This window comes from Pongo pygmaeus, chromosome 2, assembly GCF_028885625.2.
Source record: "Pongo pygmaeus isolate AG05252 chromosome 2, NHGRI_mPonPyg2-v2.0_pri, whole genome shotgun sequence".
NCBI classification, from domain to species: domain Eukaryota; kingdom Metazoa; phylum Chordata; class Mammalia; order Primates; family Hominidae; genus Pongo; species Pongo pygmaeus.
The window spans coordinates 184,413,131-184,438,602 of record NC_085930.1 but is presented as its reverse complement, the minus strand read 5'-3'; the positions used below and the strand labels follow the sequence as shown (position 1 = coordinate 184,438,602).

The 25,472-nt window shown below is 35.2% G+C and overlaps 1 protein-coding gene across 15 annotated transcripts in view; it reads right to left on the bottom strand.

Annotated features, from left to right (window-relative positions):
* The window catches only part of NAALADL2 (N-acetylated alpha-linked acidic dipeptidase like 2), a 1,372,789-nt gene that overhangs the window by 541,515 nt on the left and 805,802 nt on the right, over positions 1–25,472 (bottom strand). For all 15 annotated transcript variants that reach the window (XM_054481096.2, XM_054481101.2, XM_063662440.1 and 12 more), the window contains 2 exons: positions 23,396–23,669; positions 1,091–1,210 (listed from right to left, as the gene is read on the bottom strand). In XM_054481096.2, coding sequence (XP_054337071.1) covers positions 1,091–1,210; positions 23,396–23,669 — 394 coding nt within the window. The remainder of the gene's footprint in view (positions 1–1,090; positions 1,211–23,395; positions 23,670–25,472) is intronic.

The following is a 25,472-nucleotide window of genomic DNA, read 5'->3' as shown; positions in this document are numbered from 1 at the left end:
ATGTTTATCACCTCCATGTGCCCCCCCACCCTGACCCCAACCTTAGAATACATTGATTGAACAGGAATTTCTGGGTCAAAATATGATTTTTTAAGGCATTTAATACATATTAAAAATTATCCAGCAAAAATTTAGTATCACTGTATATTCTGTTTTCAAGAGTATCTTAAAATTCTAGCCTGTCTAATCTACTATTAAACACTGATTTAAGGATAAGAGTATTATTGGAAGATAATAAAAAAGACATAGGATATTCTCTAGTTTCCTAATAGAGTGTGCCAAGAGATTCCTGGAAATGTTTTTGGACCTGGGAATTAGCAAAGCTCGTTTAAGGTTGAATGAGGAGAAATCCAATATATCTTCAGAACCAGAGAGTTTTGCTGACATAACTACACTAATCTTTTTTTTTTTTAATAGAAAAAGGAAATGAAGTGAGAATGAGCAGTAGTGGCTATCTATTGTGCTGGTTCATCATCAGAAACTTAGACTGAGCTGCTTTAATTATGTAAGTGTATCTGTGGATGAGTGTTAATAAACTTCCATTCAAATAAAATAAATCAAAATTCTGCTACTCTTAGCATATTATATTTTAATTAAAATCCTGATCACAGTTAGTAACTGTAGTTATATAGTTGACAAAATAATCACTAAAGGGTGTAAATCATCTAGATACTTGTCTAACATAGAGAACATGATAATTAGTCCATTTGATAATAGATTAGAAGTTTCACATATGTCATAAGATGAACACATTGTGGTTCTCATTTTTTACTATTCCAGATAGGTACCATTATGAAGAGTATGCCAATTTTATTAAGGTCCCACAAACTCAGTGTTACCTGAGTTAAGGTATTTTCTCTCTAAAGAAGTAAGGGCATAAATATATTTTTCTTAAATATCTTAAATTAAAATGTTCTAATGTGGAAAAGCCATCTTTCTGTGATACTCTCTGCCTCTCTTTCTTCCTCTCCCCTTCTCTCTCTCACACACCTATATGCACATACACACTCCACATTCACAAAAGCATGTAATTCCAACAAAACAAAGCAAAATGTTCACCAAACAACTGAATAACTTCCATTGGACCAACCTTATAAAGCAGTGGCAATTTTCCTAATTTCAGCAGGGCGATCTGATTTGTTACATTTTTTATTTTCCTAATCCTTTTTAAATCATCTGCCATTCCATAACTCACATCGATGACTTCAGCCTGAAAGAGGAGAAAAAACAAAGAAAAATAAAGCCTCAGAGGAAGAAGTATAGCCAATTGTCCATTTAGTATAACTTATTCATAATAATTTGAAATGTTCAATATAGAATTAATTCTGCCTCTTACCCTGTCCCAATTACCATAAACACGACCTTTCTATTTCTATCAAGGTACAACAATTCTTCTGGGCACTAGAGAAAATGTGTGAGTCATTTTTGCTTTGCTCTCTCTCTCTTCTAAAAAATTACAAATACAGTTCATTCTTCTAACAGACATTTGGAATATTCTACATTCATGTTTCTGGAATATGAGCCATTTTACAAAACACTGAAATATTAATTTCCTTAAGGTTCAACAGCAATTATATAATTCTCAGGCTTGAAAGAAAATTCAAAGGTTTTCTATTGCTATCCAAATTAAGTGCAACGTCCTCACTTGCATGGTCATCCTGAACAGCTGCTCATGATGCTCTGTTCAAGACTGTGCAATAACCAGCTATGAATGACAAATCCTTGGGTCGTGCAGAATACAACCTGTTCAACCACATGTGGCAGTCTAGCAACCCAGGACTTTAGAATATGGCCCCAAATTATCATTTCTGTCACATTTCCCACTACTCACCTAGAGTTACATTTGACCTCAATGTTACTCATTTTTATAAGTCCTCTGTATTAATGCAAAAAAGAAAAAATCTCATGCCTTTCTGGAGATTTCAATAAAAACCTTCTCATGTAGTGAATCCTTTCCTTCTCCTTAAAAAGCACTGAACTGCAGATTCATATATTCCTATGAGCCAAGATGATTGATTTTAGCTTTACTCTCTGTAATATCTATTTATTATTAAAACAATAGTTGTTATGCTTTCCAATATTATAATGCAAATCTGCTATTTCGAATTATAGCATATATCCACAGAGAGGCTGATTAAAAAAAAAAAAAAAACAGTTAGTCATGGCAAATCATGAAAAAAATAAAGATGGAGAATCCAGATCTCAAGCTTTCCATCCTTCTCGATTGAAACTAATGCACTTCAACAAGTTTTATACGTAATACTTCCATAAAAAATTCATCTGAAGAAAGAGCATTGTTTCTAGAGGAATATAGGAATACCTCCAAGAGATCTGTAAATCTGTTAGAGAAAACATTTTTGGCATGAAATATTTCTTTAGCCATCACATTCATCTGTATCTGTAAAAACTCTATGAATACATTAATGTTCATTTCAAATGTCACCTACCTGATGAATTTTATTTATGTGTTGCCCAAATATGGCCTCTCTCTACTTTGGCTCCCAGAGTAATCTGTTTTTGTCTCTCTTAAGGCCCTCACTAGACATGTCTGCCAGTTTCAGTTTCCAATACAGGGAAATTCCTTGGTGAAGAGCCCATTACATACCCATACTCGCCCAGGTGTCCAGCATATGCTATGGACTCAGTAGGGTTGAATCAAAATGATTATAGCTCATACAATATCTCTAAAAAGTTAAGCTGTACTTTCAAATGGATTTGCCAGGGAAATTTAATTGTTAAAAACACTTCTGTCAGAATGATTTTTCATTATAATTTCATTCCTATTAAAAATGATTAAATCAGTGCCTTTAATACGTTTTTTAGTTTGCTGATACCATTACCATATAAATAACTGTTGATATATGATTTTAAAAGTCTGATTAAGTAAATGATCACATAATATTAATGATTACATTGCAAAAGTGAGAAAAATTTCTATTTTTCATTTCATTTCTAAGCTACCTACTAATTATTTGTCATTCACTGACAGCATCTTATAATAAGGCTATTACTCAATTGGTTATGTAAATGAACTTTTTTTATATGTAGCAGAGGTCAAGGAAAACCTTACTTGTTTTGGAGGATATAGATCAGATCGTGTATGCAGGCATACATCAGAGATTGCAAGTTCAGTTCCATACTACCACAGTAAAGCAAATATTGCAATAAAGTGAATCACACAGATTTTGGGTTTTTCCAATACATATAATAGTTATGTTCACACTATAGTCTATTAAGTCTGCAATAGCATTATTTCTAAAACAAAGTATCATACCTTAATTTAAAAATACTTTATTGATCTGAGCTTTCAGTACATTTTTATATTTTTGCTAGTGAAAGGTCTTGCCTCAATGTTGGTGGCTGCTAACTGATCAGGGTCACAGTTGCTGAAGGTTAGGGTGGCTTTGGTAATTTCTTAAAATAAGACAACAGTGAAGTTTGCCACATCAACTGACTCTTCCTTTCATAAAATATTTCTCTGTATCTCTCATGACATGCAGTTTGATAGCATTTTACCCAAAATAGAACTTCTTTAAAATTGGTGTCAATTATCTCACAAACCCTATTGCTGCTTTAGTGAACTCAGTTTACGTAGTATTCTAAATCCTTTGTTGTCATTTCAACAGTGTTACCGGGAATTGGAAAGATAGAGTCTAGAAGTAGATTCCACCTCAAAAAACCACTTTCTTTGTTAATTCATAAGAAATAACTCTTCATCCGTTCAAGTTTCATCATGACATTGCAACAATTTAGTCACATCTTCAGGTTCAACTTCAAATTCTAGTTTCCTTGCTATTTCCACCACCTTTGCAGTTACCTCCTTAAAATCTTGAACCCCTCAAACTCATCCATAAGGGTTGAAACCAATTTCTTTCAAACTCCCGTTAATGCTGATATTTTGACCTGCTCTCATGAATCACAAATATGGCTAATGGCATTTAGAATGGTGTATCCTTTCCAGAAAGTTTTCTATGTACTTTCTCAGATTTATCAGTGGAATCACTATCTGGGGAAGCTACAATCTTACAAATATATTTCTTAAATAATAAGACTTGAACGTTGAAATTACTCCTTAATCTAAGGGCTGCAGAATGGATGTTGTGTTAGCAGCTTTGAAAACAACATGAACCTCCTGTACATCACCATCATAGCTCTTGGGTGACCAGGTACATTGTCAAAGAGCAATAATATTTTGAAAGGAATCTTTTTTTTTCAGAGCAGTAGGTCTCAACAGTTAGGTTGAATATTTTTATTCAGTAGTCCATGTGTAAACACATTTGCTGTTATCCAGTCTTTGTTGTTCCATTTCTAAAGCACAGCAGTGTAGGCTTAGCATAATTCTTAAGGACCCTAGCATTTTTAGAATGGTAAATGAGCACTGGCTTCAACTTCAAGTCACCAGCAGCATTACATCCTAACGAGAGTCAGCCTTACCTTTGGAGCTTGGAAGCCCGGCCTAGCCTTCTTCTCTCTAGCTATGAATGTATTAGATGACATCTTCTTCCAACCTAAGGCTGTTTTGTCTACACGGAAAATCTCTTGTTTAGTGTAGCCACTTTCATTAGTACCTTAACTAGGTCTTACAGATAACTCGCTGTGGCTTCTATATTAGAACATGCTGATTCACCCTGTACTTTTGTCATGGAGATAGGTTCTTTTCTTAAACCTCATGGATCAACCTCTGTTAACTTCAAACTTCTGCAGCTTCCTCATCTCTCGCAGCTTTCACACAACTAAAAAGAGTTAGGGGCTTGCTCTGGATTAGGCTTTGGCTAAATAAAATGTTGTGGTTTGTTTGATCTTCTATTCTGATCACTCAAACTTTCTCCATATCAGCAATAGGGCTGTTTTGCTCTCTAATTATTCATGTGTTCACTGGAGTAGCATTTTAATTGCCTCCAAGAACTTTTCCTTAGCATTCACAACTTGGCTGTTTGACACAAGGGACCTAGCTTGTGACCTATCTTGGCTTTTGACCTGCCTTCCTTACTAAGCTTAATCATTTCTTCTTATTGAAAGTGAGAGACATGTAACTCTTCCTTTCACTTAGAGGCCATTGTAGGATTCTTAATTGGTTTCATTTCAATATTCTTTTGTTTCAGGGAATAGGGAGGCCCAGGAGAGGGAGGGAGATGGCAAATGGCTGGTGGGTACAGCAGTCAGAACACACATAAATAATATTTGCTGAATCAGTTTGCTGTCTTATATGGGTGCATTTCCTGGTGCCTCAAAATAATAACAATGGACAATGGTAACATCCAAGATTACTGATCACAGATAACCCTAGCACATATAACCATAATGAAAAAGATTGGAATATTGCAGGAATTATCAGAAAGTGACATAGAGATGTGAGCTGAGCACAGGTGCTGAAAAAATGGTACCAATAGACTTGCTAAATGCAGGGTTGCTGTGACCTTCAATTTGTTGAAAACACAGTATCTGTGAAGCACCCTAAGGTGAAACACAATAAATCCAGGTATGCCTGTATAACTGAAAGGTATGACAGTTACGAAAATACAAATTCTTCAAAAGACATTTACAATATTGGAACATATCAGTAGGCTGAGTCAACAATTTAAATAGCTCTTCAACTCATCTTCTCTAAGTAGTACATGTTAATAAATCAAAGTGTTTTAGCATGTAAGAGGATTTGTAGTTTTTCCCACAAAAAATATTTCTAAATACAGACAACGTTATATCAATTTATTTTGGCTTATGCATTAAAAATCAATAATTACAGAAGCCTCAATGTTTTGATGGATTTACAGGCAATAATAAAAACGTATCCATTGCCTTCAAAGCAAGCCTTAAAACTAGATTCTTTTTGAAAGTCTTTTCTATATACTTTCAAACAAACTGAACATCACAGCTGTAGGAAAGCACATTGAATTTTTCTGAGGCAGAAATCAATATACAATGATATGATAAAATGCCAAGCCATTTTTTCCATATATTCTTGTTGCTACAATGAACCTTTTCTTTCTGCATTTATTCCGTCACACTAGAAAACTGTTCACTCAACTAGTTGGGGTACTATGTTAACTTATGACCAAATACCAATGATTAAGACACATCTTACTGGTCTCTATGGGAAATGTCAAATGAGCAGAAATCTAGTTACTTAAGCTATCTATTCTGAGCGTACCACAGTTTTTCTAATGAGGACTTCCTTGGCACACAAGAGAGAGTAATTGAGAGGTGCAACTTAGTTTCTGTTTTACAATTTTTTTTTTTTTTTTTTTTTTTTTACCAGAGAGAAATATTTAAAAGGCTACATGTTAATTTTTATTTCAGGTTCTATGCATTCATTTTTATAACCAAGAACAAGGAATTAAACACAACAGCAACAATTGAAAAGGAAATAAAATATCTTATTCTACATTAAAAAAGGAATCAAAGTTTTGGGATGACAACAAAGAGTGGTGGGCCACATACACAGAGCTGTGACAAAGATTTCCACACTTTAAAAAGTTAATTTTTAAAAGCGGCATTCTATATATCAGTGGTTCTATGGTTTTTAATTTGAGTGCCATAGATCACAAACATTTTAAAAGAAAAACCATAGAAATCTCCTTTCCCTCATCTGGATCCTCTGGAAACCAAATCAGATAGGTTGCCCTCTTCTTTTTATGGGTGCCATAAAGCGTTAAATACATCACTTAGACAAAGATGTTGTTTATCAACGGCATGCTAACAGGGATCCTATGTTATAATGAAGAAATGTATTATTATACAGATCAAGCTTCAGACTTGTAAAAAAGATGTAACTAAGAAAAAGAAAACATTTAGTGAGCTCCTATTATGTGCTAGGAACATTGCATATAATATCCTATTTTCTTCAATAGCAATCTTGCATTGTCACCGTTTTATAGATAAGGAAAATGATGCTCAGAGAGGTGAAAGAAGCTGTCCAACTTATATGACTAGAATTCAAGGATGGCACTAGATTGTTTCTAGTCACCTTCCAGAAGGTCTTTTCATTGGAAGGGACAATGGGCATTTGGTGGCCACTAAAGACACTATTGAGGGCACCACTAAGTTAAACACAGCAAATCAACTTGTTGAGTAATGACTATTGTTAAAATTTCAGATTCCATGTCCCATTCAAGAACTATCACACCAGAATCTCTGAGAATTGGCTGTCATAAGAAAATACCATAGACTAGATGGCTTAAACAACACAAATTTATTATCTGAGTTATGGAGGCTAAGAATTCAAGATCAAGGTGCTAGCCACTTCGGTTTCTGGCAATGGCTCTCTTACTGGCTTGTGGACAATCAGCTTCTCACTATGTCCCCACATGACAAACACACCACACACACACACACACAAACACACACACACACACACACACACAGAAAAAGTGAGAGAAAGAGAGAGAGCAAACTCTCTGGTATCTATTCTTATAAGAATACTAATCTCTCTCTTTTTTTTTTTTTAAGACCGAGTTTCGCTCTTGTTGCCCAAGCTGGAGTGCAGTGGCGCGATCTTGACTCACGGTAACCTCCGCTTCCTGGGTTCAAACGATTCTCCTGCCTCAGCCTTCCTGAGTAGCTGGGATTACAGGCATGCGCCACCACACCCGGCTAATTTTGCATTTTTAGTATAGACGGAGTTTCTCCATGTTGGTTAGGCTGGTCTCGAACTCCCGACCTCAGATGATCCATCTGCCTCGGCCTCCCAAAGTGTTGGGATTACAGGGGTGATCCACCGAGCTCAGCAAGGATACTAATCTTATCAGATCAGGACCCAACCCTTGTGACCTCATTTAACCTTAAATGCCTTCTTGTAAGGGCCATTCTCAAATATAGTCACACTAGAGTGTCTAGGATCAATGGATGAATTTTGGGAAAGAAGACACAAGTCAGTCCATAGAGGGGCCCTAGAATGTATATTACTTAGGTACTCTAAAGTTCTCACTCTGCTCAAAATAAGACTTTTATACTGGGAGGAACAAAGCTACTTAGAAGTTAATAATAATAACTTCCAACACAATGATTTTTGTTTCCAGAAGAGTACTCTATATTCATTGACATATATGTGAGCTATGTGAGAGAGAAATATTATGATCAATAAAGTAATTTAAATGAAAAATAAAAATATCTGTCATCAGTGATAGAGAATAAATGCAAATATTAAATTTATACCTTTTTTAAAAAACAGGTAGAGTAAAATGATTCAAAGATATTTTGTGTCAAATTGTTTAATAAATATGGCAATGAGAATAAAATCATGCATTTCTATTTCACATTAATTTCTCTAATATGGATAATCCTCTATTATTTTAAATATCAAACTTTTCACAAATGAAAGATTCAATCTTTAATTAGAATTTTAATTTACAAAAAATACTTTTTTCAGGTAATAAATAAAATTTGGGAGAAAATAAAGTATAATGCCAAGAAACAAAAAAGTCTACCTTGTTAATAAAGAAAATAAATAAATGAAAACTTTTCAAACTGATCAAGCTCAACTTCCTCATATATGCACACAAAAAATAAACAAGAGTAGCTATTTCCAAACTACATAAATAATTTACTAATTCCTATTCAGTTGTACTCCCTAAATGTCAATAATCACACTAGATAGAAACAAACATTGAATCTAGACCAAAATTAGTGATATCACAAAGGTAGTTCTGATAGAACTATTTAATTCTGTTTGATACAATGGCTCTACACACCTTATGTCAGATAGCTATATTATTCACTGAAAATGAGATATTTACATTGTTTGGTAATAACAAAACAACTAGGCTTCCAGTGGATTATGATTGCAGTTGATTAGAAAAATATCATATAATAATACTGTATGGATATATATTTGAATACATATTTATGTACAGATGTGGGATATGCAGATAAAGACACATAGGGACACCTTCATACATTCACAAAGTGGCCACAGCAATCTTTCTGTTCTGAGCACCAAAAACAGTTATTGGTACACAGTAGGAACTAAATAAAATAAGTGAATGAATGAATGACTGAATATGTGTATATATCCAAACAGAGAAGTTAATGCTGAAAAAGAACCATAAATCATTTAATGGAGAGAGAGAGAGAGATTTGTATTTGGAGCTTCGAGTGAGACAAGATGTGTTGAAATTAGCTAGGGACTCCCTAGAAGATGGTGCAAGACAATAAATAATAAACCAATACATACACTTTTTTTCAGTTATTGAGTGATCCAGAACTACCACCACCAAAAACAAATATTTTTATTAAGTACATTCTATATACCCAGCACTGTTACAAGTATTATGTATTCATTATCATCTTTAATCATGACAACAGTTCAAAGAGAAGAGATAAGTTACTGGAATCATCCCCCCTTTTTACAAATAAAGAAGTCAAGGCAAGGAGATGGTAAGTAACATTTTCACAGTCACAGAGCTACTAAATAGTACAACAGTAATTCAAAGATTGACAGCCTGACTCTATAATCCGGACTTTTCCCCATATAATTTGTCATCACATTTTTATCGATTCTTTGCCAAAGAGAAAGCAGGTATACTAGAGAAGGCAGTAGAAGGTAAATGGAAAGGCAGAGGCCCTTTTGAGGATTAAGCAGATGGTGCAGAGCTGATTCTATAAAAACTTAGCAGTCTAAACTTGGGTTAGTAAATGAACTTTTCTGGATCTCAGTGTCATCATTAGTGAAATGAAGATTTTGAGATAGAACAGTGAATTAGATCATCGGTACCCAATCTGAATGATCATAAAAGTCAAAATTCTTGCATGGCCTATTATGCCCTACATAATCCTCTCTTCATACTGCTCTACGACTTCATCTTTTCTACCAGGGCTGGCCTCAGAGGTTTGTGACCTGTGCAGCTGGACAAGGGTTGTGCTTTAAAAGGCTCCCTGCTTGGTTTAATGCTCTGCTGTCATTATCTTGAAATTCTTAATAATTTCTGAACAAGGCATTCTGCATTTTTATTTTACATTGAGTCTACAAATTATGTAGCTGGTACTGCCTATTACTCTCCACTTTCTCCCTGGCACAACTACAGCAACTAGCTGGAGTTGTATATGTCCCATAGGGTCTTGGCTTTAGCTGTTCCTTCTTATTAGAAATACACCCTTTTTCCCAGATTCATTTGACTCATTATTTTGCCATTTTCAGGTCTTCTTTCAAATTTCAGCTATTATGGCAACTATAACCACCCTGTTCAATACTACATTCACTCCACCCCAAAACAGCACTATCAGTTTGCTTTACTCTGCTTTTATTTTTCCACAGCATGCTTCAATGTCTAACTATAACTAAATACTTAGCTAAATACATTTACTTATGTGTTTCTTATACGTATGTGTGTGTGTGTGTGTACACACACATAATTTGATTCTTTATTATGTTGATTGTCTCTTCCTTATACAATGTTTACATTTCACTAGGGCTAGGATCTTTCTTCTCCTCATTGATTTATCCCAAGCACTTAAAACAGTGTGAAGTCAATAGTAAATAAATACCAGTTAAATGGTTAATAGCTTTAACAGTTTATATAAGGATAAAACATTGTGTCTAAAAGAAACCTAATGTCTAATACATTACATGGTCAAAGCAAAGCAAAATTATTTATGTAATTACCAGGTAGGGAATTCCACACCCCAAAGTTCATACTCGGCATCCTCTGTGACTCTTGAGACCACAAGACTTCTGGCAAAGGCAAAACAATCACTTTTACATTTTTCCAATAGAACTAAAAATGTGAGACTCGTAGGATAGTCATATCTTTTCTCTTGCTTTCCCCTAATATCATCAATAGTAAAGATTTTTAAACACATCACCAAGTAGGCTAGATGTTTGCTTCAGGAGTACAAGATTTTGGAAAATTGCATTCCTATCTATATAGGAATGGAAAAACCACTCTGAGCAGAAGCAACAGAAGAGTAATTAAAAGAAAAGCAGAATTATTAATTCCTACAATCAGCTAAACACAATAAATAAAACAGTAATTAAAAGCAAGTAAGTCAGGAAAATGTCCCCAGTACAGTCCACCTGTGGGTGGCTGGGGCTCCACACAGGGGAACATTCCAATGCCATGTTTCTTCTCCACCTTGAGGTAGCAAAAATTATTCATGCGAATGAAATGATTAATGCATTGAAGTCTTTCAGACTTGACATTTTCAACCAAATCCATCATTCTGAGCCTTTCTAGTTCTCTAAGAGAGACTCAGAATGTACAAAATGTTTGAAAAGCCTGCTTAGACTAAAACAGTAATTTTCTACTCAAGTTCAGAAATGATAAACCCAAGCATTTCTGCTAATGACAAAGTACAATACTATCACAACTATTGCTCACCTAAAAACAAGTTTCTGCTTTAGAAATTTCCTACTATCATATATAAATCTAGCTTTGAATTTACTTCAAATTAAAGTGGTTATGTTTATTAAAAACTCGTAAAATCACAGTGATCACCCACGTTTACCTACTTTCTTTCTAAAAATCATTAGAATCTTAGCATTGATAAAGATTTCAAAATTCAAAGATTGTTAGAATTATATTGGTACTTCTGTTTCGGGTTCACTCAATGGCTTTCCATCATGGTCATTATCATGAAGACCACAATGCATTGCAGGATGAAAACCAACACTGCCTTCCTCCACTCCTGTGGCAGACATAACTAAGCAATCATCATGTTTTCAAACTCCTTATCAATATAGTGTTCCAGGGACGACCAATTAGACAAGGGTTGGCATAAAAGGAGAGATATTTAAAATATTTGGTAACTAGTACAGCACAAGTTCTAGTCAGTTAAAATGGACCTCCAATCAATTAGAAGGGACACTAGCTAGTGGACTAGACTGGTGCATTCCTGCTGAATTTAGAATTAAGCATAAGATACACAATCAATTTTGCTGTCTTTGTTGTAAAGAATCAGATAAAGGGGTGACTTCTCAATTTTATCACTTCTTCTTTACTGCAGTACATACACTTGCTGAAAAAAAATATTTGCTACAGTGATACACTAAATGCAGTGCTTAATGGCACAGTGACTATGTTTCAATAGCACAAATAACATAGATAAACCAGAGTTGCTACTTGCCTTGGCATATAGTAGTTGTTTCATACCTTTGCAAAATGTCTTCAGTTTTACAATCTAACATATAATGCACATCCAAAGGACAAAAAAAGTTAAAATTATTCTAATAGAAATTTGGCTAAAGTGAAATCGTTTTGTCAGGATTTCATTTCCATATTTTACATCTATAGTCTCCAAAGTCAATAGACAAAATAATGCAAGTTTAATAGTTCATGCTAGAGTAAAAAATTGTAGATTGTCAGAAAGGCAAAACTTTAAACATTTTCCAGAATTTAATAAATAGTACCTTAGAGATTATATAGCTGTCCTTTCGTATTATTTGGTCAACATTTAAAAATATAACTTAATTGGCCATAGCATCTTTCCTTTAGCTATTTATATTACACAGAGTTATTTTAAAAGCAAAAATATATCTTTTAAAAAAGAGATTATGAAAAATATGTAGAGAAGTAGGAGAAAAAAAGGAGAAAACAGAATTATGGAAGTCCAAGAAAGAGGGTATTAAAGAGATAATTATTTCATTTTCTGGCAATATGTGACACACTGTATTCCGGTTTCTGAAGATAGGGAGGGAATGAGTTATAAAAGGTCCCTTTCATACTGCTTACTTTCTCCTGCTGAGAGATCAACAACAACAACAACAACAACAAAAAGTAAACAAAGACATCAACAGTTCAGAAAACTTTCAATGGTGACATGCCCCAAAGACAGTAAAACAGAGGTAATGTAATAGAGGGTGATGAGTAATTACTTTAATTGGGGAAGTCAGGGAAGACCTTGCTAAGGAGTTCACATCCAAATGATGAGAAGCCATGCACAGACCTGGGGAATAACTTTTTAGACAGCAATAAGTACATAGTCCTTGAAGGAATGAGGAACTGTACTAAATGAAACAGAGGCATCAAACATACTGAGGAGTAAGACATGACTAGTAAATTTTGAAATAAAAAGTTATGCATTTTTATAGAGATGGGATTGGATAAGGATAAAATTTCAGAAAATCTATCAAAGAAAGAAAGAACAACAGTTGGGTGGTAAATCTGAGCTAACGTACAGCTCAACAACGTGACAGTATCTCGGTTGGTTGCTCAACATTTACCAAAAAGAAGACTTAATGTTCACAGACTAAAACTATTTGACCCCATTTGGTTGATAAATCCTAGAAATGAAAAAAGAGGTATAGAGAAAGTGAATCTAGACTACTCTTTCTCAACATGAGAACGAATAAAATAAAGTAGTGTAAAAGAGGTTAGCCTTACTCCATATATATTACCATGAAAGTCCCTAATAACTGATCATGAGAGCTTCTGCAACTTTATCAGTTTTCCCATGGTTAACATATTTATCGCGTTTTCCTGAAGCAAACTAGGAATAAAACTATTATAAGACACAAAATAAATAATCAACAACCATGCTAGCTGATTGCTCCAGAGATAAGGGTCCTAGAATGAAACTGTGAAAGTCAATCATCTCTCCTATGGTATGGGTAGAGAGCAATGGAGAGACATGTTTGCTGTGTTGAAAGTCCAGGCAGAGGGCTTGTGAGCCAGTCAGTCCCAGTTGCTTGAGGAGCAGGATGGAAGGTCAATGGCTATTTTGCAAAATGTTCCAGGAGCCAGAAGTATCCCAGGAAGGATTGTATTTCAAAATAACTTGAGAGAAGTTTTAAATATACCTTCTCTCTTGATTTTCCATTAGTTCTGTCGAGAAGGTAACTTTTTCTTCCCATTTCAGACCTTGGGAAATCTGAAGGAAATTCCCTGCCCCTTCCAATATTATGATTAAATTTTGAGTACCTTCTGTGGCCGCAGATGAAAGAGGGACCCGAAGCGGGCACTGAGCACACTCTCACTTTCTACCCTATGGCAGTGTTCTTGGCTCTGTCCATTCCACAATAATATTGTAGCGATGCTGTAATTGGCAATTCAGTCCATTGCTTCTGGCTGAACGCTGGGCAGCTGTATGCTAGTAAAATGGTTCTTGGGTTAAAAAAAAAAAAAAAAGTCCTGATGTGTAGCATTTGAAAATTCCTATGGTTTAAAGATTTTCACTATAATTTATTTCAAATGACCAACAGGGCATTGTTTCCTGAGGAACTGTGGGAGAGACTGGAGAGACCATGAGAACTGGGAAAGATGCAAAAAATAAACTAACTAGCTGAAATAAACTGGTTTGTGCTGGCGTGTGTGCATGCGTGCGTATGTGTGTGTGTGTGTTTCCTTCTAAAGTGGTAGAACAAAACACTAACAGAGGTTTTGAAAGGTGGCTGAAAACAGAAAACAGTTATGCATTAGAGATAGGGGTTAAAGCTTGTCCTTAGTTAGGCCTTGGTCCAAGGAGAAGTCTCTCTAAAAGCAGATAATAGCAAGAAAGAGATAATGGCAAAAGGTGGTTCATAGAAAACTCCAGCTACTAGAAAATTGAGTATAGTATGTGTGTGTGTGTGTGTGTGTGTGTGTGTGTGTGTGTGTGTGTGTGTTATGGAAAGGATTAAACCATACAGAACTGTTATGGCATGATATAAAAATAAAATAAATACTTAACCATTCATGTCCCCTGTGCTAGACATTTTGCTAAGCAGATTGAATCAATTGTTCCAGTCTACCTACAGAACACTAATATTCGGTAGATATTTTTGTAGATGAGGAAACTGGAGCTTAGATATTTAAATAATTTGTTAGTTTTTATAGCAGTATCAAGCCAAGCAATTTTAAATGCCAGTTTCTCCTATAATAGTGCCAGCTGCATGCAGCAGGGTCCAAGGCTTTCTTATTTACCACTATGTCCCCTGTGATTAATGTATAAAAGGTACTCAGAATGTATTTGCTGAAAGTTGAATTTTCTTGTTATATTAGTGAGACCCAGCTGGCTATATTCTATATTAGTCAGTTAATCTTTTAGTATCAAATTAAAATATAAGGAATAACAAATTAATAATCACAGGACACTTTATTTAATAAATGATACTCAACTTATTGAGGTAAGTGTATTGAAGGAGTTGCAAATTCATTCAAGAGAATTCTTCCTGGAGACTGTGAAACTAATACGACAGCATTTTCTTGGACTAATGTGTTTAAACAGTGCATAAACCTAAGAACCAACTTTTCCACAGATCTCTCTAGTTCTGGAAAGACTGAATTTGCAGCATCTGCCGAAATGAGGTAAGTCTTATTTGTAAACAAAATACTTAAATACAGGCATTTTATATAAATTAAAACATACATCTGCTAAGAAAATTACATTATCACTTAACTTTGCAAGTAGTTTGCCTAAATCAAATGAGAAATAAAAATGAAAACACTGGCATTTTCTGTCAAATAGTAATTACGGTGACTAAAAATCTTTAGAAATAACTTTGAGTCAAATTAAAAATCTGCATCCGGGGCCGGGCACGTTGGCTCACGCCTGTAATCCCAGCACTTTGGGAGGCTGAGGTGGGTGGATCATGAGGTCAGGAGTTCAAGACCAGCCTGGCCAACATGGTGAAACCCCATCTCTACTAAAAATACAAAAATTTGCTGGGCATGGTGGCGCATAATCCCAGCTACTTGGGAGGCTGAGGCAAGAGAATCTCATGAACCCAGGAGGCAGAGGTTGCAGTGAGCCAAGACCTCCCCACTGCACTCCAGCCTGGCGACAGAGCAAGACTCTGTCTCAAGAAAAAAAAAAAAAAAAAAAAAAAAAAAAATTCAGCATCCAAATACTTTCTCACTAAAAATGCCACGTGTTGTAATGAAGTGGGGAAAATGAAAACAGTCCACTGCACTTTAACCACTTAGTTGAATTTAGCTACCTTTGCTTTAAAACTATTATTTCATAAAATAGGCTTTTGTTCTCATTCACGGGTAGAAAATGTACTCTCTCTAACAAATATTTAACTATGTACAATATGTTGTGTTAGATTATGGTTTTTGTAAATGTTCCTGTCTAAATTTTAAATACAGGGAAAATACATATCTTCTTAAATATGTAGAAACTAAGCCCATGGTTATTATTCTCAAATATGAAAGAAGCAATTATGGGCTGAGTACAGTGGCTCACGCCTGTAAATCCCAGCGCTTTGGGATGCCGAGGTGGGTGGATCCCCTGTGGTCAGGAGTTCCAGACAAGCATGGTGAACATGTTGAAACCCCATCCCTACTAAAAATACAAAAATTAGCTGGGCGTGGTGGCGCATGCCTGTAGTCCTAGTTACTGGGGAGGCTAAGGTAGGAGAATTGCTTGAAGCGGGGCGGCAGAGGTTACAGTGAGCCGAGGTTGCACCACTGCACTCCAGCCTGGGCAAAACTCTGTCTTACAAACAAACAATAATAAAATGATTTTTTTTTTAAAAATGAAAGAAGCAATTATGAAATTGTTTTGTTAACTTAGTTGGTTAGTGAACAGAGCTCATGAAATGAGAAACAGAAGGTCACACTGGGCCCAGGGACTTTATGCAGATTTAAAAAAAAATGAATAACAGTTGCATTCACAGTCATTTATCTCACACTTGTGCACTGTTGCCAAAAGATGGATTTTACAATAGAAAAATAAGGGAGACTGATAATATGCAAAGCCACTGTCACCATTAAAACACTTCAAAGCTGGGCCTGGCACGGTGGCTCACGCCTGTAATCCTAGCACTTCGTGAGGCCAAGGCAGGTGGATCACCTGAGGTCGGGAGTTCGAGTTTGAGACCAGCCTGACCAACATGGTGAAACCCCGTCTCTACTAAAAATACAAAATTAGCCAGGCGTGGTGGCACATGCCTGTAATCCCAGCTACTCGGGAGGCTGAGCCAGGAGAATCGCTTGAACCTGGGAGGCAGAGGTTGCAGTGAGTTGAGATCATGCCATTGCACTCCAGCCTGGGCAACAAGAGCGAAACTCCATCTCAAAAAACAAACAAACAAACTACCAAACAAAAAACCAACCAACCAACAGACAAACAAAAACTTCAACGCTCACATTTCTGTGTTGGTGAGACAGTAGCTTCATCTTACCATCCAGAAAACACAAGTTTAAGTACTACAATTCCATTCCACTTCTCTAGCTCACTGATATTGTTATCTGTAACAGAAATCATTCAGAGCCAAAGGCATATAGCTCTGCCTTTTGCCATAACACTGATAAGTTTGCTTTTGTTTGAAAATATTCAAAATAAAAGAGAAAGACAAAATTTTTCCAGCTATGAGAAAATAGGCATCTGATTGTAGGTTATCCAAGGATTTCATGCAGTGTTTATATTTTTTTCTCTTTGAGAGTTTCTGAGAAAATATTTGATACAGTGCTCAGATTTCATACATTAAGGTACTACATACTGATATTTTACACATAAAGACAAGCAATGCTTTTCAGGTCCAACTCAACATGATTACTCATTCTGCATTCAAGAATTAAACATTTCATTTGTAATTTTTTTGAGCTTTCACTTTTAATTAAACATATGATCAGGGCATTACGTATATTTTATTTTTATTCATACTGGCCTAGGCATGTTCTTCCCTAATGATTCGTATTTGTCATGTTAAAGAGAAGACAGGAAGATTATATTTAGATAATGTGATAAATATAATAAAAGTTTGTTCTTTCAAATCTTGATATATTGTTCTGATGTTCTGGTAGTTTCTTAATTTCTCCCATTCACATGTGTCGACTTTTTACAGGATAATAATAGCTAACATTGATAGAGTACTAACTGTCAGGTGCTTTACATGGTTTATATAATTTCTTCCCCACAAAAACCATTAAAGTTACTGTTATATTCCCCTTATATGGATGAGAACACTGAGTCCTACAGAATTGACCTGACCACCCCACATTTGCACACCTATTAAGAAGGGATGCTAGTCTGGGCTGTTGAACAATGCTCTCTGCAGAATAGGGTAGTGACACATATCTTCATAATAATATAGCTTCTGTACAGTTAGTGAGTTTTTGAAAATAAGTTTCTCCATAAAACTGCATTATTTGGCTTATATTTCAGATAAAAAAATAAAGCTTTACAGAATGAAAAGATACAAAATCCATAAAATGTATGGAAATAAGAAAAAAAACTCTTGCTCGGCAACAACTTGGCAGAACCAATCTGACCAACGTATAGCAAATACTAATATGTGATTTGCTTTTCTACATCTGCTGGTGTTTCACAAAGGACATTAGAAATAATTGCATAGAAATTGCATAAAAGCCATATGTTCTATTTATAAAATTGACTAGACATTTTCAGCACTCACTACCAATGTCTTTAACCTTATGATAATATTATAGTTGATATTTACCTTTTAAGAAAAATATAAATCACTGTTTATTCCCTGAAGCTAACCTTACACATGCTAAATTATTTATGTTTCCATTTTAATATGTATTTTGCATCTGACAGGACAACTCTCCTTAGTACCCTTTTACTGACCCACCTGTCATTATGATGGGGTAAACAATGTCACCTTTCTAGTGCACAATGAATTACAAAGAAGTAATTCATCCATCATGCTGGCACTAAGTAGGTTTTTGAAGTAGATCTCAGATATCAGAAATGCTGTTTAGACGGTTACCAGAAAGCACAAATTGGAAGCTTACACAAAACGGTCCTATGATGAATGGACATGACAGCTCTTCAAAGAAAAGGGGCACTCCTCTTCTACAAATAACCTTGTCAAAAGTAAAAAGTTGTGGGAAGCTTTGTTGGCAGTCAGATAGAATAATTTAAGAACTTGTTAATGGCTCTGCAAGATAGAAATTCATGCAAACACAATGTACTCAAAATCAAAAAGGAGGCATGCCTGAATCTTTAGCAGCAACCACTCAAGCTTGATTTGAATTAGGGAATGATTTAAAGTGATACAGAAAAATCACCAGCGCCTTATCTATTAGAATATGTGAGTTTCAATAATATATCTAAAACAGGCATATAAAATATGTGCAGGTATTCTATATGCATATATAATAGCCACCTAGAAGTTGCTTTTGAAAATTATAACAATACTGATATAATTTGAGTTTTAAAAAAATGAGTATCAATAGCACATGCTTGCTTGATATAGATATTTAAATCAATATGTATTTAGTATAATAGATTTGCATTATTAATACAATCTTAAAAATAGTGTCCTTATCTAATTTGCATAATTAATTTCTCAAATTATGTTCTTCAAATACAAGGTGTTAGGTTTATCCATATTGCATTTTGTTTCCTTTAACAATCCCTTTTGTTTAGGCCTAATATTTCAAACATAGAGTGTATTTCTACATCTACAGTTAACTTTATTTTCTCCCTTTTAACAGCTGCATTTTACAATTTTTTTAAACTCTTCTTTATTTTAAAAAAGGCAGTTTTAATACACTTACAAATGGTGTGAGGATACTAAATAAGGACTTAGAACTATGCATATTTGGATAACTCCATAAATCTGCAGTAGAGGTTGATTTTCTTTTATGTGAAACAAAAGGAAATTTAAAAACTTATAACTGTTAAGATAAACATGTAGAAAACTCTCAGAGATATGGTTACACAGGAATATTTAAAAAAAAACACCCCACCCAGTTCTATTAGCAAAACGAAAAAAATTATTAACTGTGTAAAAAATAAATGAGTACTCTTTGATAGTGAACAGATAAAACCACTGGTTGGTTCTCTTAAGTTTTTCATTTTTAAATTGGCTCTTTCAATACAAAGTCAAATCCTTAGAAATAGGCGTGCATTGCCTTAACTGTGAAAGATGGAGACACACAAGAAAGTGTTACTGAACCCCATCTTATCCCAATTGTCCCATATGCTGTAATAGAAATTGTCATAAAACATGCCTAGAAAAACAACACAAAAGGCCATTGTTATAGATACATACACACATGCATTAGTTTAAAAGTTAAAATATACTGTTTTTAAGTAAACTGGCTTCTTCTTTTGTGTCCTCTATTGACAAGAAAAAGTAAGTGAAAAGGAAAAAAATAAAAGGAAAGAACCACATATATTTGGATAAGAAAAACAACTGTTTCATTCAAAGGGATCTAAAAAGACAGCTACCAAACATATCGAACATATAACCAAATTCTGAGAATACAACTCCCATATAACCTATAATTCTAAATGGGAGAGGGGCTGGGGGTGGAGAACACCATCGGTATCCTTAGAATTCACAGTTCTAGTTTCTAAGGTCTGATGATTTGAAATTGTCAAGGAAATAAAAATGGTGCTCAAGTAAAATTCATGGAGGCTAACTTAACCTCCACAAACAATGACTGCTAAATTTGAAAAAGATATTAAAATACTTCAGGCCTGAATATATTCTAATTTTAATCAAATCATAATTATAGGGTCCCTATAAACTAATCAATCAGTGGCTGCTTGGAATTTGGTGTGATCTAAAAATATCTAGAAGAAAGGGAATAGGCTCAGTTTTTAAAAGAAGGTTGAAGCTATAGAATTTCACAAATTCACATTTTTAACTTATTTCTTAAAATATTAAACTTCTCTACTTGTTAGTAATATTACATATATTTTAAACTAAAAAATTATTTTACATTAAAAATGAGATGACATTCAGTTGTGTGAAGGAGTCTAACAAGGGACACTAAATAGCCAAACATTTATTACTCTTACACACTATTTGAACGCAGAACACTTGAAGGTGAGGCTATCTAATTGCAGAAGTGTGAAAGAATAAAGAAAATAAAGGGCGAAGAATATTTATATATCCATCCTACAGCATCATCTGTTAGAATAAAAGGGATGATTAACATTTTTGTGATTCAGCCTAGTCTTTTACAAAATATAAAAAGCAAACATACAATTATGTATAATACTCTGTGTCCAATATCTGCACAAATATCATAGGAAAGTGGATTTGCCAATATTGGAACTCTAGGGCCAAACAGATTCTTCCAAATGACCTTCTCCCTGACTTTCTTCCCTCCACCACCACCTCCATTATTATGAGAGTTTGTTGGTAGTGAGTATGAATCAGAAATTAGAAGTATACAATATCTGTTAATATCCCCCCGCGCTTTTTTTTTTTTTTTTTTTTTTTGAGAAGGAGTTTCGCTCTTGTTGCCCAGGTTGCAGTGCAATGGGGTAATCTCGGCTCACTGCAACCTCCGCCTCCTGGGTTCAACTGATTCTCCTGCCTCAGCCTCAGGAGTATCTGGGATTACAGGAGCCTGCCACCAGGCCTGGCTAATTTTTTGTATTTTTTTAGTAGAGACGGGGTTTCGCCATGTTGGTCAGGCTAGTCTCGAACTCCTAACCTCAGGAGATCCACACCCCTCGGCCTCCAAAGTGCTCGGATTATGGCCTCCCCAAAGTGCTGGGATTACAGGCGTGAGCCACAGTGCCCGGCCAATATTCCTTTTAAACCAAGGCAAACAAATTGTTATTGAAGGGTTCCTCTCCCATGTTTCCCTTATTATGCAGTAAGTCCGGAGTATAAAGGAGTCATAGAAATTTAATTTTCCAGATCCAGTGAATCTCCCCATTATACAGTAAGACCAACAAATACATGCTCCCATAAGGGACTCTGGGAAGCTGCACAGTGATAGGAGATCTCTTTCCTTGGTCAGTGTGGAAACTGTACAATACGAAAGAGCAGGGGCACTGAGGGAGGGTTTTTGTGGTGAACCCATATCTAAGGAATTTATTTAAATAAATTAGTTTATTTAATCTTATTTACCTTCAATCCACTGGGCCAGCGGGTTATTACAGGGGGCCATGCTAAGGAAATAAGGATACAAGTTGTAGTTTCATGAGTTTTGCATATCTCCTTCTTCAAGGAATAATCAATGTTCACCAGCGGAAATTGAAAAGCAAAGAGATGGAGAAGATTCCAAGGACCCACTCAAGTTCCTGGTGTTTTTGTGAATGTTCTGTGTTTTAGACATGCTTTTGTTTAGGGGAAGACATGAGCTGAGCCAATTGGGATAAAGAAGAGGTTGAAAATGCGTATGGCTTAGGCAGAGTAAGGAGTTTTAGAGAAAATATCGGGGTAACTTTTAGAATCTTGGCTTAAGGCCAAAGCTTCTGAATCAAGGAAAGAGCGACAGTTGCCTTCCTCTATTTTTATTAATATACAGGTGTGTTACCATGATTACCTACCAGAAAGAGCATAATATTAATCAAATCAAATTATATGAGTCCTACAGTAGAAATATTGCAGACATTTAGTATTATATTAAAGTTTAATTAATGGTAAGACTTTTCAAGGTGGTAATAGTTATATGCAGCTCTTTGGCTAAAAGTCAAAGTATGATGTATACAGAATAGAAACGATGCTGGACTGCCAGAAAATCTGCCTCTCCCTCCCACTCCCCCAAAATCTATTAGGAACCAGCATTTACTGTTATTATTTCAAATATTTATGCAAGGTAATTTTAAATGATTTAAATATTCCATATATTAATCAAAGTTAATAATAAGTTAGATTCTGAAACATTTGTGCCATTAACAACAGTCAGAAAAATAACATTATTTCATTGGTATTAAATGAGGCAATCTACAGTTTGATAAAAAAATTAGTGTATTTTTTAAAATTACACTTTTACATAGAGTTAGAAAACTTGTCCATAGAAAGGAAACTGTTGACCAATTACATGTTGTTATATCTAACTTGTATATTGTTCTTACTATAGGCTATGCTCTGTCCTACTAGATTTACATATATTACTAATTTTTTCTCACAACAACCTTATGAGTTGGAACTATTATTGACTCCAATACAGAGATGAGGAAATCAGCCCCAGTTTCCTCCCCACGGTTAAGTAACAGTGGTTATCTGGGGAGCTGAGATTTAAAACTAGTCCATGTGGCTCTAGAAGTCTTGTACTTAACCACTATGCCAAAAAAAAACTGCATCATAAATCTGCTGACCCACAAAAGGTGAAGAAATAACACACACCTGCCTTCTTCTCACATGTGCTTTCCATCATGAAAGCAGGGGCGCTGTGTTTCAAATCTTAAATGTGTTAATAATCATATCAATTTTCCACTTAATTTCTTTTGTGTGTACACAATCTCAAAACACAACCCTCTCCATTTCTTTCCCTTTCTCTATATCAATGTATTAAATTTTGCCTCTTCAAAGCCATAGAATGAAATAGACTTGCACTATATGGACAGAGCAAAATGTGAATGACTGAGTCACACATTCAACACCTTTGAATTAAATTTTTCTAACATGTTTTCACTTTCAAAATATGACAAGAAAAGGGTCAGGAGGGCCAAATCTTCCTTCTCTTTCCTGGCACTTCCACACTGAGAAGATTTAATGGTTACTTTTGTACGTTGCGTCTTGCCAGTTAGGTCAATTTAGATGAAAGCTGTTATTTTCTAATTCCATCTCACTGTAAATGACAGAGACAAATGGTCATATTACCTTGAGAGTTCCTTTGGCAGAATAGGCTGCATATGAATAGAGCAGGTCTTGGCTGCTGTCTTTTCTGGCTTCTTCACTGCAAGGCTGGCCATTAGGATGAAAGCATTGCCCACTGCTGCTCAGAGTCACGGTGCTGGGAGAAGGGCCTGGCAGATTAAGCAGCACAGAGTAATTTACAAACTGTACATCTTCTAGGCCCAAAGAGGTCCACTGAGTCTTAATCTTCTTTGAAATTTCCGTGTCATCTTCATTTTTATATAGTTGTACCAAATTTCTGAAATAAATTTGAAAACTTTTTTTAAAAAGAGAATTATTTATTCTTTTGAGATATGACTGCTCAATATACGAACAATATTAATAGATGTTGTGAGATATTGAAAAATGAATGAGACAGGACCCTACCACACGAAACGTAAACACAAAACAAAGCGGAATGAATGAATTTCTTAAATTAAGAACTAACGGCCCTTGTGGTAGCTTATGCCTGTGATCCCAGCACTTTAGGATGCTCAGGAGGGAGGATGGCTTGAGCACAGGACTAGCCAGGGCAACATAGCGACACGCTCTGTCTACAAAACATTAAAAAATAAATTAGCCGGATGTCCTGGTATGCATCTGTGGTCCCACCTACTCGGGAGGCTGAGGTGGGATGCTCACTTCAGCCTGGGAGTCGGAGGCTGCAGTGAGCTAGGATGGAACTCTTGCATACCAGCTTTGTCAACAGAGTGAGACTCTTTCCAAAGAAAAACAAACAAAACAAAACAAAACAAAACACTAATACAGCACTATGGCATTGAAGAGAAGAGTGATATTAATGCCAACTAGATCTACTATTAGTTCTGATCCTTCTATCAACATCAACATAATCCACTTACAAGTCCATTCCAAAATCTAGGTGTCATTCCAGTTGAGACATTTCTTTGTCATAGTTAAGGTGATTTCATTTAAAACGATATGATTGACATATAGTTATTGCTATTTAAAATCGTACAGAGAGAGCTCTTTAGATACAAATTTTATGCCAAATTACATGATGCTATGAGCACAATGTTTTTCAATAAAACCAAAACAAAAACAGAGATTGCCAAACCAATGTGAAATTAACGTTTGTGTTGTACTTTCTGTACTTTGTATATTTATTTCTATACCTATCCCATAATCCAATGACACTATTTTTGCTTATGACATACTAGAAGCCAGACAAATCTGCTAAAAAAATTTTGTATAGTACGTAGAACAGAATCAGACATGAGAATTTAATAAAAATAATTTAATTCCGATAAAGGTTTTTTTAAATTTTGTGGCTGAAATATTAATAAAAAGGGACCAAAAAAGAACAATTTCCTTTTGGGGCAAAAATGTATCTTCTTAAAAGAATCTTATTGCTATACAAGCTATTACCTAACTGTTTATTTTGATATTACTGTTATTTTTGCCCATCACATTATTTTCCTCACTTATTTCCTCCAGGACCCTGTTTATTCAATAACTCCTAAACTGAGGTTGTTCAACCTATGGCCCGTGGGCTGCGTATGGCCCCACGACAGCTCTGAATGTGGCCCAATGCAAATTCACAAGCTTTCTGAAAACATTATGAGACTTTTTAAAAGATTATTTTAATTTTTATTTGAGCTTATCAGCTATTGTTAGTGTTAATGTATTTTATGTGTGGCCCAGGAGAATTTGTGTTTATCCAGTGTGTCTCAGAAAAGCTAAATGATCGGACACCCCTGCAACAGTACATGCCTGGAAAAGAAATAAGAAGCAGACACAATAGTGGTAAGAAAGCATTACAAGAGACAAAAGGTAGGTCTGAGGCCACAGCTTACAAGCTGGCCTACACAGGAAGATGCAATAAAAACAGTTTCTCGGTTATCTCTTATCTTTGTGAAGCTACTCCTATTCATGCTTTCTTCCCACTTCTTTTCTTCTTCTCCTTCTCCTTCTTCTTCTTTTTCTCCTTTTTTAAAAATATCTACCTGGATCAGTCAACAGTGCCACCTAAATTTTATGGAATAGCTTGTGAGAAGAATTATATTCTTTTTCATTACCAGTAAGAGGGCTCTGCCTTCCACTT